At 44.2% G+C, this 18,243-nt stretch overlaps 1 protein-coding gene across 1 annotated transcript in view; it reads left to right on the forward strand.

Annotated features, from left to right (window-relative positions):
• Nucleotides 1–18,243, forward strand: part of RIN3 (Ras and Rab interactor 3) — a gene marked incomplete at its 5' end in the record, with an annotated part of 45,759 nt that overhangs the window by 26,025 nt on the left and 1,491 nt on the right. The window contains 4 exons of the mRNA XM_010186453.1: nucleotides 1,085–2,557; nucleotides 4,936–5,244; nucleotides 13,792–13,923; nucleotides 17,067–17,230. Coding sequence (XP_010184755.1) covers nucleotides 1,085–2,557; nucleotides 4,936–5,244; nucleotides 13,792–13,923; nucleotides 17,067–17,230 — 2,078 coding nt within the window. The remainder of the gene's footprint in view (nucleotides 1–1,084; nucleotides 2,558–4,935; nucleotides 5,245–13,791; nucleotides 13,924–17,066; nucleotides 17,231–18,243) is intronic.

The following is an 18,243-nucleotide window of genomic DNA, read 5'->3' on the forward strand; positions in this document are numbered from 1 at the left end:
AGAGTTTGCAGGAGTCTCTGTTTCCTGATGCTTCCAGTAGTGGACCCTGGATTAGCATCTGAGTGATTCAAAGCATCAGACTGGTAAAGCAAGCAGGTTCCCCAGAGAACTCTTCTCTAGGGGAAGAGAAAAAGGTTAAATATGATACTGAATCTGTTCAAAAGATGTACAAGCACTCTGTGGGTTTTTTTAAAGCAAGTTACTGCAAAATAAATTCTCATAAGAGGTTTGTGACATATAGAAATTACTACTTGCATCTGAAACACCATCTTCCTTTTCCAGTCACAGTTGACGGCACTGAAATACTTAACAGTTATTTAGTCCTTCAGTACACAACTTTCCTGTGTACACAGTCTTTTGCACCATCCTCCCTCTTACAGCTGCAGGCAGGCAGGCTCAAGGCAAGGTGCAAAACAGAGTGGGCATGGTTATGGAGAATGGTCATCCAGAGCTATAGACATTAATGGTAATTTTAATCTGTGGAAGGTATCTAAAATTGTATGTTTCCAGACTGGCTGCACTGCAAAGCAGGGTCAGACCTCAGTGTAGAACAGACTCTGCCACATCAGTTCACTGCATGGTAGAGTTATCTTCATCTGATGTCTCCTGTGCTCCCGGTGCACACTGGATCCAGGCTGTATATCTCAGCCCGGCACCTTCCTATGGTCAGCAAGAAGGAGACAACACTCAGCTGGGGTCTTCAGACCCTCGCCTCAGGTGTCCACAGCTATTTGCATTTGGAGGGTAATGATCATTGAATGAGCCATAGACCATTTTTCACAATCATTCCTGTTTGTTACTTGTACCTTCCTGCTCACACTGCAGAGGCTGCACAGCATTAACAATTTTCACTAGGTGAGTGTCCTAAAATTGGCAAGAAAGAGGTTTCTGGTGAAACTTCTGAGCTTGTTCCATGGTTTGAAGCATCTCACATGCATAAAACAGCAACCCTTTCTTCACACTGTGTTGTGTAGAGGTGTGAAAGCTTGTGTACCGTTTTAATAAAAACTACATACCATTAGCAGCTAAAATTATCTCAGAGCATTTTTTCATTCTTCTTTTCTTTTTTTTTTGGGGGGGGCAGATTTCTGGGATTCCTCCTTAAACCACAGAATAAAAGAGGAGTTATTCCACTCTGCAAAAGACTCTGCTTTCAGCACTGCCCAGGCAGACAGCTTAAGATCTACCCAGTGTTTTGCAAGTAACACAAACCACTGCTCATGTGAAATTGAGCTGTCGATAGGAAATGACAGGCTGTGGTTCGTGAATCCTATTTTTATAGAAGAGTGCAGCAATCCTTTTCCCCCAGATGTACCTCCTCCTAAAAGCCATGCTGTGAGCGCCAATCTGCCCCCTGCCACCACGCTCGCCGAAAGGAGGTCTCCCTGTCGCCCCCCTCCACCTCCACCTTCTCACACGCACGGTCAGAAATCTTCTGTGAAGCTCCTGCGGGATGCCATGACTGCCTGTGAAGAAGACAATCTGCTTCTCCAGCCGCTAGGAAAGAGCGTCAAGGAAATGAAAATTGAGGGCAGTGGCAATAAAGAAGAAGAAGGGAAGCAGAGCTGCTCAGTCAAGGAGCCCTCAGCAGCAAGCCCCAAGAAGGGCTCCCAGCCCTCTGTCCCCCCGCGGAGGCGGCTATGCGAGAGAACCTCGGAGGAGAGCCCTGTGGGTAAGCCTGGAAGTTGTGAAACGCTGAAAGGGGAAGGGACGGAAGAAAAACAAGACCCAAGTACAGAGAGCAGAGATAAAAAGTCACTGTGCAAAGACGCTGTAGAAATGCCTGGGGAGGTTCCTGAAAGGGCTGTATCACAGTTTCAGGAGACAAAGCCTGAACCTGCAGAGAAGAAGGAGGACATGCCTGAGATACAAAGCAATGCCATTAAGACTGCAAAGTCACCTCCTATCCCACCTCCAAGAAGGAAGAGGCTTTCCCAGGTGCCAAAGACCCCCAACTCCTGCGAGCCGAAGCAAACAACAGCGGCAGAGACAGCCACAGCCAAGGCGCAGGCTTTGTCCAAGAGAAGCTTGGCTACAGTGGCAGGTGGTGCCACTTGCACACACACCAAGGCTGAACTGGGACACAGTCGCAAATCCAACAGCTCAGCCGAACTGAAAGGTTCGCACTCCTCCCTGGAGGGCCCAGGAGGCAGCGCCATGGCTCAGACGTCAGATTCCTACTCCACCAGCAGCACAGAGGATGAGCCGGAGATGCTGAGTAGTTCATCTGGTAAAAAGACACGCTCCGTGATCTTGGACAAGGCCAAGAACAGGCTTTCCTTTGTCAGCCTGTCCAATGTCTTCACAGTCTTTTTGTCTAGTGACAGGAAGCTGCAGAAGAAGATAGTGGAGCTGGCACAGGACAAGGATTCGTACTTTGGCAACCTGGTGCAGGACTACAGAGTGTACAGTTTAGAGATGATGGCAAAACAGAGCTCCAGCACAGAGATGCTACAAGAAATCCGGATGATGATGACGCAGCTGAAGAGTTATTTAGTGCAGAGCACCGAGTTGAAATCTCTGATAGACCCAGCCTCCTACACCGAGGAACAGTTAGGTAGGTGACTGTGCTTTACTCACCCTCGGGCAGGATTTGGGAAGATGAGGAGGGAGACAGGATTACGCATACACTGGTTCTGCTTTACAGAATTATAAACCATCTCCTCAAAGTAGATGGGTGTGAACTGAAGTCTACTCTGTGGTTGCCAGCACTTGGAGGAGCAGCTCTAAAAACTGAGAGACCAATGAGGGAGAAAATCCCATTATCAGTGTTATAAAGGGAAGAGTTTAAGCAGAAAAGATGTGTGTTTGTAATAGAGACATGTATGTATATATGCATATGCATATGCAGGCATACAAATATGAGTGTGTGTACATATATATATCTGTGTGTGTATGCACAGGCACACACACACAGAGCTGTATTCACTGGAAACACAAAAGGCCAACTCTCTCCCACACAGCTGTGTTCCCCATGGCCTTTCACGTCCACTGTCCCATGCCCTGCAGTGAGGATGGAGAGCTCCCTGCATATGGCAGCCAGGCCAGGGCTCAGTCACTGTCTCACAAGGAGGGACAAGACTGTGATGATTTACAGTGGCAGGTTGAAAGAATCATTTGATCCCACTCTGTGCTCTTCAGAGCTCAGGGGCATGAAAGATGTGCCCTGCTGCAAGACCTCTGCCGGCTCAAAAATGCAGCATTCACCTCTCTTTGCCACAGACGTAGTTTGCCTTTTGGGCAGGCAAAATAGTATTTTTGGCTGTTTAGGGGTGTTTTGTTGCTTTTCATTCAATAGTCTGTGTTGAGTCATGTGCTACTTCCCTCCTTGCTAAGAAATGGCCTGGCCTGTTTAATGTACAATCATGGGGGAATATAGAAAGAGCTGAAGAATTTTTTATCCCAGTCAAAGCCGTACAGCCAGAAAAAGCATGTTTGCATGGACTCACATGCTCTTTTGACTTAAAACTGTTTTCTGAGGACCTGAGAACCAGTGCAGAGCTATTTATGAGATCTCTAAGTTGGCTTAAAGCAAGCTGGGAGCTGGAAGAGCCCAAACACTGAGCATGGCCAACCACAGAGGTGACCAGGGATTCCAGAGGATCCTGCAGCTCCAGTATTAGGTGGGACCCATCTAAGTGGTGAGCCAGGACCCAGAGGCACTCAGCTGTCAGTGTCAGCAGGCCCTGCTGGCTTCTTCCTCACCCAAGAAAGGTGATCCTGCAGTCTCCCCAGCAGAACAGACCTGCTGCAAGCCCCTTGCCATAGCTAGGAGAGGGGAACTGCAGTTTCACTTCTCATGCACCTCATGTAACACCTGCAATTTTTGTCCCAGTAACCCTTTTCTTCAAGGCGGAAGGGGTGTCAGCACAGAGAAGTCTGTTTTGAACTTTGATTAGGGAAGGTGAAGAGGAGGCAGAAAGAAGTGTCCTTGTTCTGCTTGGAAGAGCTGCGTGTGTGCAAGGTTCCCCACCTTCCCACCGACGTGCCTGGTTACATCTCATCCTGTTCACTGGCAGTTGCTTAATAGGATGAAGTGGCCCAGTCAGCCCACTTGGGACTGTCTTCTCCTGTGGAGAACAGATTCCCACTGTGGAAGATTCACCATTTGAGTTTGTCCTGCTTCAGGCTGACTGATTCTCTGGATTGTTTAAAATTGCTGCATTTTGTACACATAAATGTTACTGCCCTCTATTTCATTCCTCAGGAACTGAGCAGATGAACTCTTTTGCCAGTGACCTTTTTGCCTCAGGGCAGGGGTGACAAGAGGATCCCTTGCAGTCCCTCCAGCTCTGGCCCTGGTTTCTAGAAGTCAGACAACAGACTTTCTCACAGTCTCTCATGCTTCCTTTTGTCTCCTCCTAAATATTAAGCAAACGCTCAAACCACACAGACTATTTCCTCATCCACAGGTGGTGTAAGAGATGACTTAAGTATCAGTAAGTTAGACTCTCTTGAGCAGTAAGGGTGAGAAACTTCTGAGCAGACGTTGGTGTCTGCCTCTGAGCTGGTGGGTACAGCCCCTTTTCAGTCACTGTGGAGAAAGGGGCACTTTGAGGGTGCAGTTAATTTTATCCCAAAGTTAATATCTCAAACAGGTTAGAGGGAGATGTCAGAAGGGACATGTGATGAGTCCCACTTGGGCATCTGTAAGGTCAGCCAGGAGTCTGCCCAGGACAGCAGGGGCTGCTGGTGGCAGGAGCTCTCCTGTGGCTCCAGTGGCAAAGACCATGCATTGATGTTCACCTCAAGGCTATCCAGGCCATCTGAAGGGCATTGGTAATGGAGCGTTTACTTTCTGGGATGTAATTTCTGTTCCCTGCTCACAGCTATGCTGTATAACCAACCACATGTTTTCTTAGGAATTTTACTTGCACGTGTACTACTGTGTTGATTATTTTTCATGGACTTTTGTGTTCTCCCTTCTCTATGCAGAAGTGATTGCTGAGACGGCTTTGTACAAATGTGTCCTGAAACCTTTGAAAGAAGCCATTGATTCTTACTTAAAAGAAATCCACAACAAAGACGGGTCTTTACAGCAGCTAAAAGAGAACCAACTTGTGATACAAAACACAACTACCACTGACCTAGGCATCACGACCAGTGTGCCTGAAACTGTTGTGCTGGACAAGATCCTTCACAAGTTCACCACCATGCACAAGGCCTACTCCCCGGAAAAGAAGATTGCCACCTTGCTTAAATCCTGCAAACTCATATATGACTCCATGGCTCATGGAAACCCAGGTACAGCACTTTCACTGAATGCTATTCCTCACTGCTCCTTCTCCATCTATCAAAGGAATAGGGTATATGATACAGTTGATGTGATAATATTCAGATTGGAGGTTACAGTGATGGTTGGTGTATAAGTTGTTCATAGGTTATGTTCAGAATGGGATGGTTAGTAGACTGCGAAGTTCTCTACGCTAATAACAGGTATAAGATGTTACCTGGTTAATTTTAAGCTCCATAACTCCAAAAAACAGATGCCTGTAAAAATGTGTTTTATGGGTAATGTCCTTTGTGCACAGATCTTCACACAGCTCTCCATAAATCCTCAAGAGCTCTGTCACAGCTTGTAGCAGCTTAGTGGTAAATTCTAGGAATGGGTCTTTGGGAAAAGTCTCTTGATTTCGTCCTTACAAAGTCTTGCCTAAACTGAGGAGGAGATGCAGAATGCTAGTACTGTTTGTTACTGATTCCTGATGCTCCAGTAAACTCCAAAAGCCACTACTACGCTTCTTCAGTGTGAAGGAGTATGTGCTTTGGGTGTAAATATAACTTGGACTGCGGGGAAACCACTAAATGCACACGTTAAGTCCTTGGCCTGAAGACAGGATGCATTTTTGCAGAAAGACCAAGAAGCCCCTTTTTCCAGGAATCTGCCTTGCCAGTTTAAGAGCTTTCTTTGCATACTGGTGAGCTGATGACCAGCCATGCACGAATTTGGAGAGAAGTCAGATATTACTTTGCAACAATTGTGGTTGTTCAAGAATTCTCAGGGTCCAAAGGTACTTTTAGCTCTTCTGCTCTATTTTGTACTGATAACAGCCTAGGGGCACTCATACAGGAGTTGTTGCGTCCCTTCTGAGCCTCTCCGCAGGGTCATCCGTTGGACAGTGTGCAGCAAGGTTCAATGACCAATCTAGACACATTAACAGCAGAGCAAGAAGCCACCCCAGGGCTGAGTGTAAGCTGCAGGGTGGATAGGACCTCTGCCTGTCTTCAAGTATCACGAGAAGATCTGGGCATGTGCAGGGGAATTTGCTGTAACTTTGTTAAAACAGCTGTGTTAAGTTTGAGAGTACATTTGGTATAGATCAAAGGCTCACTTGCCTCATTAAAATCCACACAGGAGATGCAGTCTCCTTCCGATGCTGGTGGTTCTTTACGTAACTGTCACACCTCAACTCAGGGCTGGATTTTCTCTGTTGCAGGAAATGCCGTTGTGTCATTTTATGTAACAGAAATTAGGGGTCAGGGAAATCATTCAAAAAAAGCTACATATTTTAAAAGATTGGCATTCACGAAATCAGAGGATTTCATTGTGGTTTGCTATGCTAACCGAAGCTCTTCATTTCAGCCAGCTCAACTGTTTTCTCACGTTGAGTACTGCTGCAAGCAGGGTGCAGGTCGGAAGCTGAGTGCCTCCTTGTGCCTCCAGTTCCCTCTCCAGTTCATATGATCAGTGATGCCTACGGGGGCTGGCCAGAAGGAAACTGGTCTGGCATTGAGGAACTGTACCTGTGAATTCAGACCAGAAAAATAAGTTAAGGAGAGGAGAATGCTGTAGTCTAACTCCTGGAAGACAGTGGACTCAGAGAGAAATTGAGTGAAACATCCTGTAGACCCACTTAGAAGTGAAATGTGTGAAACTCCTTCAACAGAATGAACTGACCTCAGAACCACTTTGATTTTCCATACGGCAAAGACAAACATTCAGCAAACTGAAATATTTTTCTGACAGGGAATTTCCAGCTGTTGGTGTGCTGAAGAGGGGGCTGCAGGCCGCTCAAGCCAGATTTCAGCCGGTAGGAATTCTCCTGCTCTCTGTCCATCTTGAGAGCAGCGATCCAGGGCCCCTTTTGCTTTCAACAGCCCCAAGGCAGCGCAATGCTCTTCGCACAGGAAGAGCAGAGGCCAAGCTTGGCTTCCTGTGCAATAGTCTGTTCTTCTTTTACCTCCTTTTTCTCACTGCTGAATTAGAGAGTTTCCTCCTCTCCCAAGACCAGAGCAGGTGGAGCACAAAACTAATCATTCTGCAGGACCAAAATCAGTCTGATCCTGTTAGAAAAATTATTTGTTCACTAACATGATAACTACTTACATTGTCTGGTTTAATTTGCAGTTTGGCAGCTCAGGCCAGGTCTTTATTCACTTTAGGCTGACTGCTGGACAAGCTATGAATATGGTTTCATATCTCAAAGCAAAGTGCAAATACCACCAAATTGTTTTTTCAGACCTGTATGAAAACACGATTTTTTTAACATTCTGAGACCCATGTACAGCAGCCCAGGTTTGGCCAGGGTGTCCCAACAGGTACCAAGTTTTCCGTAAAACTAGGGATGGGCTTACTCAGGAAGGTCTGAGTCTGGGTATGCCTGTCTTTGCACTGCTGAAAGAGTCATGAAACTCCATGTATATCAGGCCATTTTAAGAAAGGAGGAGCTCTTTGGTTTGATTGCAGTTCATGCTACATGACAAAGTCTGCCTGAAAAATTGACTGTGGTTGAACCTCCTGATATTTAGACAATGAATTGAATGGGTCAGACTCTCATCTGGTTTAAACGAAGTTGAAGGCAATCAACTTGTGGGTCTGATTCATCACAAGGAATCAGGAAGGCAAGTCCATGGTCTTTGCCAATACTCCTTTCTCCTAACAGACCTCTGGGTACAACTACAAGGTGTAGATGTATGTGGAAGCAGGACTCATCTACAGCTACATTGACCTGTAGGTGACCACAGATGGGTATCATCTCTAGCTTCTCATTATAGACACTGGGGACTGAGTCAATGGAGTTGAGTTGATTCATCTGGCTAGATGTAGGTGTCTGCTTTAGGGTGAGGTGACTCATGACAAACTCCACTGATGATATTGATTAGCTCATCACTGGCTATAAAAGGAGTTTAGGGGCACTGGTTCAGATGTTCACATGTATAGTGTAGGCAGGGGTATTAGTAAGTGAATCCTCCTCAAAGGGACAATTAAGATAGAATTGCAGTATCTCACTGACCTTTTCCAAGTTCTTTGCAAACTTAAATAACAGCAACATATGCCTCCAAGAATGTAACCTACAATGTAAAACTGTGTAACTATGTAAACTATGCTAAACTATGCTAAAAATACTAGGAATAGTTAGTAAGAATAATATGCATTAAAAGAATAGAAAAAGAAAAGTTTGGAAACCTACCCCACTCCCCACAAACTGGCTGGCATTTTTTGGTGGCATTTTTTTATCTGTGCACTAGAAAAAATAAGAGGCAGGACTCATGGGGAGCTGTAAGCTCCCAACTCTTTGACTGCTCCTACATTTGGAAGGCATGCCCCCGTACCCACAGGGATAGCTGGGTGCATAGCTGATTCATATAGAAGCGCTTATGTAGAAAAAACTGATTCTTATTTATCTTTCAGAAATACCTTTACTCAAACAAAATGTCAAAGGTATATTGTGTGGTAGAAGTAGAAAGAGAAAATCTGTTTTTCACTCTATCAAAAACACAAGTGACACTTGTGGAGTGATAAACAAGGTGCAAATCTGCAATAGGTGTCGTGTGTGTTGGCAGTGGGGAGCCTGAAGCACCCAGCCTTATGCTACCTGGGAGCTGCCACTCTGTGGAAGAGAACGGATGGAAAAGCAAAAATAGAGGAGCAGTAGGCATTGGTTTATGAAGAAATACATCAGGACAAAATTGGTCTATCCCTGAACAGGGAACATCAGGCATGGAAAGGGTCTAAGCTCAAGTTGGAAGTTTGAAAGATGGGGATCCTGCTTTCTAAGGAGATTCAAGAAGAATGAACTGAGGAACAGTTTTCTTACTGCAATATTTTTAATTTGTGTACTACCTAAGGTTATGAAGCTTCATGTTTGGAGTTGAAGTACATAGTTCAAAACCAGTTCTGTACTAGTGGTGGAGCTGGCTAGGTGACTGGCCCTAAAACATCTGATTTCTATTGTATAGTTTTGCATGGCTAATGTGTAGTCTGCTTTTGGAAAAAGAGGATAGATAGGACATATATACCATTGGAATATTTCCCTTCCCTAGCTTTTAGGATTAATTTTGTCATTCCCTATAGAAATGAGCAGCCAGATATTAGTTGTCCTGATGCACTCCTATGTGGCTTTACAGTTGTAAAAGGCACAGACACAAAGCAGTGTGTCCTCAGTGGATACCTGAGCTTGTGAAAAGGAAACTGGCCACAAATACTTTAGCAGCCAGTGGGGAACCACTGCTAGAAGCTCCTGAAACCACGTCAGAGCAATCCCACCATGCTGCTCATTATCACATCTCACTTCTGAGAAGCAAAAGAAAGCTATACATAGTGCTTTTCCTTTGTTTTCTTTAGGAAGACGATATTTGTATTTAAGTTACTATTAATGACAGCTGATGGACTAGCGATTTTATCTTTTTTTCTGGGTAGTGAAATTTCTACATTTGAATTAAAGAGCCAGTTCAGTTTTTTCAAGGGAAATGAATTCCTCTGATCTGTAAAACATGTTTTTGAAATGGATTCATGCTGCCTGCATGTATTAACTCTCTTCATTCAACTATACCATGAATCAAGCATTGCTGAAGTAGATGAGATAGACAAGAGACAGTAAAATGCTAGTGAGTGGAAGGATGGTCACAATCTTTTGTTACAATCTTGAACAAATCTCAGTTAACCTTTCTGTACCCCAGGTTTCCCAGCTATAAACTGAGGCTAAAATTAATATTTCCTGGAGAGCTGCTGCTAGACATCATGCTACTGTTTGTAAAATATTAGAGCAAGGTGCAGAGCATCATCACTACTGCTTGTCAGAATATATGTGGAGGGAAAAGAAATGCATGAATGTGTTAAAATAGGCTGTAATTTCTTTATGGAGGCTTGGGCAGAATTCCAGTTGCTTTAAATCATGTATTTAATTAATACCCATTCTATTCAAGCACTGCATTCCAGCCAGGAGCTGACGTTGTATTTGCTTTGCTATAAACATAATAGGATGAGTTAGTGGCAGAAGAGAAGGCTTATTTTAAGCTTCTTATAGATATTTATGAAATAAATGTTTCCTGATTCTGCAGGGAAGAGGGGGAAATAAAGAAAACAAGTCATATCTGGAGCAGGACAACTCCACCTTGAACAAGCAAGCTCAGTCGCAGTGTCACTGAGAGCACTGGCAGGGTCAGAGCTAGATTTAACTCTGTCAGCTGCAAACGTACCCTGCTGTGAGAGACCACAGATGGAGCTGGACATGAAGGTCTGGGAGCTTGGCTCTGGCCCAGATGGAAAGTGGAGCTGAGTAGGCAGCAGCCTGCAGAGAACATCCCTGCTGCAGCCCCTAGATAGGCACTGGTTAGTGCCCTGGTGCCTTTTGTGGCACAGGGAGCATGTGGGGTGCAGGATGCTGAGCAGTACTAACCTCTCATTGGTTCATATATCTTTTTGCCTCCTGATTCTGGTCATATTTGAGTTGCTGACAGCACCTATTGTCCCCATGGATGGACTCAGATACAGAAGATCAGGGCCATACCTGCTCTGATGGCTGTATGTGTCTAAGCTAATCCCTGTGCCTGCTGTGACACCCAAGGCCAGGAGAACAAGGGGAGGTTCAGAGTCCTTCCCTCTCAGACACCCATCCTTGGCTCCATGTGCAGTCAGTGGAGAGAAGCTGTTGTGATGCCTACAAGGAGCAGGCACAATATGCCGTGCCTGATCTGCCTTAGGCAACACTGGAAGTTTGTGGCAACACATGGAGTCAGAGCTAGATCCTTGATTATTAGCTTTGCTTTTTTTCTTATTAACACCTACAGCTCCTGCTGTCTTCAGCTTTAGCTACAGGTGTGGGTATGCAAGAATCAGGCTTCTTATTCCCACAAGTGGATTAAAATGACTTCTAGTAATCTATGCAGGTTATGAGCGTACAGCATACAGAGAAAGAGTACTCCTTCCATTATAGCAGTCAGACATCCCTACTCTGAGATTATTAATCAAAACTAAACTATATATCAGATTTTCATATATAAGCCCTATAAACAGCTGGGAGCCCAATAATATTGCTATGAAATCTTAAAGTTCAGAAAGGTTTATAACAAGGGCTGATGAGTAGAGCAGCTAAATCAGCTTATAGAAAGGAGATAGGCAGCAATGCAAAATAATTGACTCGATGCCTGCTTGTACATACAACCGCTTGTCAGCCAATAAAAAAGTAATAGAGACATTCTGTAGGAAAAGTGTCCCCTAACTTTCATTTCAGTTGACACCAGAAGTTGATGGCTGGGGACACGGAATTGTTTAGTTTCAAGTTGCTGTTACCCCTCTGCATTTAGGTCAGTCTGTTGGCTGCTTGGTGATCTCTTTTGGTGACTTTTTATTTAAAAAAAAAAAATCAGCTTTTTTTTTTTCCAGTGGATAGGAATTCGTGTTGTGAAGTAACAACTTTCTTGGATGCCCTAGTTGACACAACATGGATTGGTCATGAAAAAGACATTGTAGGGAAATGTTGCACTGGAAATCCCTTGGCCTTCAGGAAATCAGAAGCATCCAGTGCATGCCTCTGGTCAGTAATTACAATATCATAAAGTTTTTAAAGAAAGGAAAAAATGAGGCTAGCAAACTCTGGTACGTGATCTTCCTTTACACTAGTGTTATACAGAACTAACTCTGTTGGCATCTGATTTGCTAAGGTCAAAAGGAGAATACGGCTTTTCTCTGTGCACTTTTTTCTAGTAGATTTTCATGTCTCAGTTGTGTCATCTTTTTTTGCTAGACAATATGAAATAGCTGTAATACTAAGCTGCTACCTGTGTTATGGTAATATATGTGACAGTAATGAATTGGACCCTTCATAGAGCTGAAGCTTACACAGTGACAGAAGCCAAGGCAACCACACACAAACAAAATGTCCATCCAGATGTTAATGATACAATGCACTCCTTTCATAGTTTTGTTGCAGACCTAAGGCTGTGTCGTTTAACTACAGGCAGCCATAATAAAGCAAACAGAATGGAAAGCATTAATCCAGCTTTCATTAAATAAATTGTCTATGTTGTGCCATGTGTGGACTCCGTTAGAAACATTGAATTACAGCCCTGACAATCTCTCATACTCCAACACTTTGTTTTAACTGGATCACTAGATATGTTACTGGGTTTATTATAAAGCCACACTTTTTTTAACCTTTTTTTTTTTTTAATCAGGGGCTAAGCTCATGTTTATTCAAGGCTTCAGGAAAATATATTTCTTTGCCAGTGGAGAATCTGCGTCAGCTATGAATGACAGAAAAGGAAAGCTGACTCATGGCAAAGATCTGAAATAAGTCAGTGGGAACATTTGAGAAATAAGAATTTATGCCTTGCCATGGAAGGGCATGTGGATTATGGGCCTAAATGGGCTAGGGAATAATTTTTCCGAAGCTACAACAATTATAGTTTTGATTCTTTGAGGTGAGACAAAGGGTCCTCAAGTGAGACACACATGGCCCATGAGACCAAAACATCCAAGTGCTCAGGTGAGGAAAAGTGCCACTGTCACATTCTGAGCATTCAGAATGAAAGCAGTCCGGGCTTAGGCTAAGAGGAATGGTCAACCCTGAATGCTGGGAAGATAGGCTTGTTAAGCAACTTGTTATTATGGGTTGTCCATGATGAATTTTTGACATGTTGGTGGAAAGTGAAAGCATCTTTCAAATCTGATAAGTTGTTCTTGTGTTCTTTGTGGTGAAGCTTCAGTCTGGATTCTGTTTTAAGTAGTAATTATTTATAATGATGTTAACGTGTACGCTTTTTTGTCTTCAGAGATCCCAAAGAACTTTTACAGATTACATAAGATCACTTTGTTGACTTTGGTGGTATGAATGTTTTAAGCACAGGAAATCTGAAGCCCATGAGGATCTGTTCCTGTAGCACCTGCTGTACACCAAGCCCAAAACTAGTCTAAGTCCAACATGAACGGCTTTTTTTGTTTTCTTAGCTAGACATCATGACTGGAAAGATGCTTCTTCTAAGCATTTATCCTAGCTCTTGGGAGGCTGTTTTAATTAGGAACATGTAGTGCAATGTTTTGCCTTCTGAAGGAACATAAACACAGCAGTCCTCAGTCCTAAAACCCAGTGTGTCAAATTCCATTTTCTGCTCTTTGGTCCCACTCATAGAGTGAACCTAAGAGAATAAATACTTCTAATACATGTAGACAATTTTGCTGCTAATATTGCAATCCTGAGTGGCAGTCTTGATGGCAGTGTCACATCAGAGGGCCAAGGTGGCAGCCTTTGCACTCTTCAAGAATTATCTTGTGTTTGTGATCCATGAACTAAGTTTCTTTTTCTTCAGTTAATAAAGAATGGCAGAAATGGAGCTCACTAAAAAATTTTCAAGCTCATATTTTGGACTTGCAGCAAGTTTACTTACTTTTTAAGTGAACTAACTTTCGTCACTGTAGTATTTATTCTTTGTGGTGCTTTCAAGCTTTAACTCTTCAGATAATGTAAGCTAAAGTCTGCAAAGAGCATGCTGGGTGAGAAGCTGTCACTGTTGTGTGGAAACATGTCTTTGTGGTGAGTTTATTGGGACCACTCTGTGTTTCTCTTTGTTCAGGGAAGCCATACGGTGCAGATGACTTCCTCCCTGTGCTGATGTATGTGTTGGCCCGCAGCAACTTGACTGAAGTCCTTCTGAATGTGGAGTACATGATGGAGCTCATGGATCCTGCTCTGCAGTTAGGAGAAGGTAGAGTACAATGTTTGTTCCTGGAATATTCACTTTGGAAATCATTATCTACCTCACTTCAGTGATTGTGAAAGTGGGGCAGTAAGGCTCTGGCTAGGCTTTGTGGATAGGCTTTGGCCAAGCTTTTCAAATCTGAGGTTCTAAAATTATTGTCAAACACTTTAACTGTTTTTAGCAGTGCAGTGCCCTTAGACACCAGACCCAGCATAAACTAGAATTGAATTGCTGGATTAGTAACCTAAACAGAGACACCTAGTGTTCCTTGGCTGAAAGGCTGAAAAGTTAAAAGGGCCTTCCCTAAAATTAAACTGCTGCTGCAACCCATTGTGAGGACACTTTTATAGATTCCAGTGAGAAAAGAGCACATTCCTTAAACTGCATTGTATGCCTGGTGCCATACATCATTCTCATGGTCACTGTACTCTTAAATTTGAGTGATCTCTTTGACAGTGTTCTCTGACTGAGTATCATAGCAAGGCAGAGAAAGGAAAGTCGAGTCAGAGAGGAATATGGTTTTGGATGTAAATAAAGACCTCTGCTATTAGAGGGATAAATAGTCCAGGAATTGTGGGCCTTTAGTTTCTTAAATATAGCTTGGGAAGAAAATGCTACTAACAGTGACAGGATTATACACTCTGAGTTAGGAACACAATTAATTTTTTACCAAGTAGTCACTAAACCCATAAAATGATTTTCTTTGGCTTTGTTTTGGTAAATACTGAAGTTTTAGAAAGGAGTTGTGGATGAAAAACAGCAGGCTAATTTTATTTATATTAAGTGTATATAAATCTGTAACTAAGAGCATGTCACTCCAGCACAGTGCAGAGGTAGACAAAAGTATGTACTAACAGAATGAGCAGCAGCAATGCAATCATATTAGTGAGGAGTTTCTGCACAAGCTAATTTTCCTGCTGTAAAGAATTGTTAGCAGAAAATATGTTAGCCTAAGCACAGTATTTTGCTGACATAACTAAGCTGGTTTTGGTGACCACGCTGCCCATAGGTTCTTCATTTCAAAAGGACACGCTACTGAAGTCAGCAGGGTTGGGGAGCTCAGACCATGGAAGACAAAGCTGGCTGGAAATTCTCTTGAGAATTCTCTGAGATCGCAAAGCGCAGGGCTAAAGTGAGAACTGACAAAAGCCAACTTGAGTTAGGCCTTTCAAAGATAATGGCAAAAGGTGATTCAGGCACAGTAATAAAAAGAGGGAAAGGGAAGCAGTAGTGAGAAAATGATGAAATTATATCAGGTCAATACACAAAATAATTTCAATCTGTCGTCCAAATTAAAAAATTATTTTGAATTAATTTTGTAACAACAGTGATGTTGACTACTGGGGCAGAGGCAAGCACAGATGATGGGGAATGACTGTATGGAAATGAAGATACTGGAAAGTAGAAGAAAAATTCTCAAAGATGTAATGAATTCCTGTTGTGGGGTACTGGGAAATCTTCCCCCATGGATTCTGAGGGAAAGGATACGCCAGGTTGTGGGTCCCATCATGGGCACCCCTAACTCTGCCAGAGCAGGTGAAATACTGAATGACAGATATGGGACGGTAGTAACTATATATAAGAGGCGGGAAGCAGCACTCACAGGCTTGTTAGCCTGTTCTCAGCAGCATTTTGTAGGAGACAGTAAAGAAAAAGAGTGTGTTGTTGGTATGTGCAGACCTGTGTAGCTATGGGACATTCCTCATCGGATTCACCCGAGTACGAAAAGTCAAATGGCAGCGTTTTGGTCTCCACTGTGCTACTCCAAACTTTAATGGAGCTCTAAAAATACTACTTCTAAATAAAATGCTGTCTTCGCCATCATTACGCAATCAGCCGCAATGGCTGTGAGAAAGGGCCAGGAAACCTCAGGCGGTCTGGTGCGAGTTTTGGATGATGTGGAAGTGCCATCTAGAGGCGACTGCAATGATCATCACACTTGTTAAAAACGGGGAGCTCCGCCCAGCCGCGGGCCAGGTTTTCTTTCTCTTGTTTTCCTGGCAGCCGGGGTGAGGGGAGCAGCAGCAGGGATGGCGTAGAGGCCTCGCCCCGCTTCAGACCTACCCTGCTCTTGCCTAGAAGAGGCCCACGGGACGGTCTCCATCTGCCTCGGGGTCACTGCGTGGCTGCTGCAACAGCCCTACAGGCTGACTCCTTCCCTGTGTTCAGAGGAGATCCTGGCCCAAGCCTCTCACTTGTCAGCAGAGCACTTTTAATTAACCCAGCTTAATTAGAGCCTGACACGGGGCTGCCCCACAGCCAAAGCAGCAGCTTCCTCATACTCTGCCCTCTTATCAGGCCTTATTTTCGTCTCTGTTGATGTAGTCTGTTCTTAGAACAGTCCAGCTGCTTCCCTGGCTGCCGCAGTTGGTTATTTATTACCTGCTGCAGCCAACACCAGAGCAGGCAGAGACTTACTGAGGGAAAAGCAATGACTGAAGGCTTTTACTGCTTTAGCCCCTGTTTCTCTGCTTTACCAAGATTTATCCCACAACTCTGAATAGTCCAGGAATGACTCTCGGCCAAACAATCTGGCTCACTGTCTGGTCAATAGAGATGGAGGGAGCAGAGAGTAATTTATCCTCACAGGTTTGCGACAGCCTTCAACGGTGCTGAACCCACAGGGCACCTGGTTTCTAAACATTTCAGCCATGTAGCTAGAGTTAGAGGGGCTGAATCCAGGCCTTGTACTCTTCCTACAGAGCACACTAAAACTTTTACTGTTTCCTTTCATCACAGGGACTGCTCAGGAGCCCAAATTACAGACCTGTTGCACTGGCCCTGGTAAACACCACATAAAGATGGCCATGTCCCAAAGAATAAACCATCTGTGGTCAAAGGCATTGGTTTGGATTTGTTTGTGAAAGCAGCTTTTCTAGTAATTTGCCTTCAGTCTGTGTTTCCTCCTAGGGCATCTACAGCCACAGCAGCCTGGGCAATGGCATTGCTCTGAAGCAGAAGTGGGTGGAGGACATTGGTTGTTAGGTCTCCTTCCTCTTGGGTTAATATCAGGCACCTCTGTGCTTCCTGTTGCGAGGCACAGACGGTGCACATTGTTAGGTGCTGATGCACAGAACAAACAGGCAGGATGGAAGTGGAAATTAATGGTTTGTGCTGGTGTGATGTTCATACAAGACCTCCTTTCGCAGGATCCTATTATTTAACCACCACCTATGGGGCCTTGGAGCACATCAAGAACTATGACAAAATCACCGTCACACGGCAGCTGAGCATGGAGGTGCAGGACTCCATTCATCGCTGGGAGCGACGGAGGACACTGAGCAAGGCCCGGGCTTCCCGCTCATCAGTGCAGGTAGCTGGCATTACTGTCATAAATCATAGAAACGTTAAAGTTGAAAGAGACCTCTAAGATCATCAAGTCCAACTGTCAACCCAACACCACCATGCCCACTGAACCATGTCCTGAAGTGCCACATCTACATGTTTTTTTACCTCCTCCAGGAATAGGGACTCCACCACTTATCTGGGCAGCCTGCTGCAATGCTTGACCACTCTTCCAGTAAATATTTTTTTCTTAATATCCAGTATAAGCCCCCCCTGGCAGAGAGGTCACTTTCCAGGGAAAAAGCCTGGAAGATTAACAGACTCCCCCATACTTACTAATTTTTAAGACAGTAATTATTTTAAAACAAAATTAAGTCATATCACTATTAAAAACCAAGAGCACATACTGTGCAAGATTTCAAAATCTTAAAAAAAACCCTCATTTGAAATATGTATTACTCACAAAATGTATTTTAAAGACTTGAAGTACTTAAATATGACTGCAGAGTGATTTCGTTGTTCGTTCTCAAAGGTGGTGTGCTAGGAGCCTTTGCATGTGGAAGAAGGAAGCTGTGGCAGGGAGGCAGGGAGCCCCTTATCTCCATCGTCCTTAGGGCCTGGAGAAATCATGGATTAAGTTGAGGAGATGTAAGCAGGCTACACAGGGGCGGTTCCTAGAAGACATAAAGCTGTAGGAGGACCTGAGACATCCCAAGGGCCAGCCAGACAAGCATTTTCCAGAGCCTATCTTTTTTGTCTGGCAGGAGGGAAGACCAAAGAAAGTCTGATTAGCTTTGAAGTCCATGCTGTGTACAGCCCACTGAAGATCTCTCCATGCAGTGGAGAGAGGGTGGGAGTGGATCCCAGGAGTGATGAGTGCTCTGAGCCTCCAGCCATGGTGAGGTTGGGTGCAGAACCAGGCAGTCGGGATGCCCTGCCAGCCCCATGTCCTGTGATCAAATTGTCACCCACAGGGAGGCAGCAAAGGCCACATCTCAGGTTCTGTAAAGCCATCACAGTGCAAACCTGAAAATTGTGAAT

The sequence above is a fragment of the Mesitornis unicolor genome, unplaced genomic scaffold, assembly GCF_000695765.1.
Source record: "Mesitornis unicolor isolate BGI_N332 unplaced genomic scaffold, ASM69576v1 scaffold21236, whole genome shotgun sequence".
Classification (NCBI taxonomy): Eukaryota; Metazoa; Chordata; class Aves; order Mesitornithiformes; family Mesitornithidae; genus Mesitornis; species Mesitornis unicolor.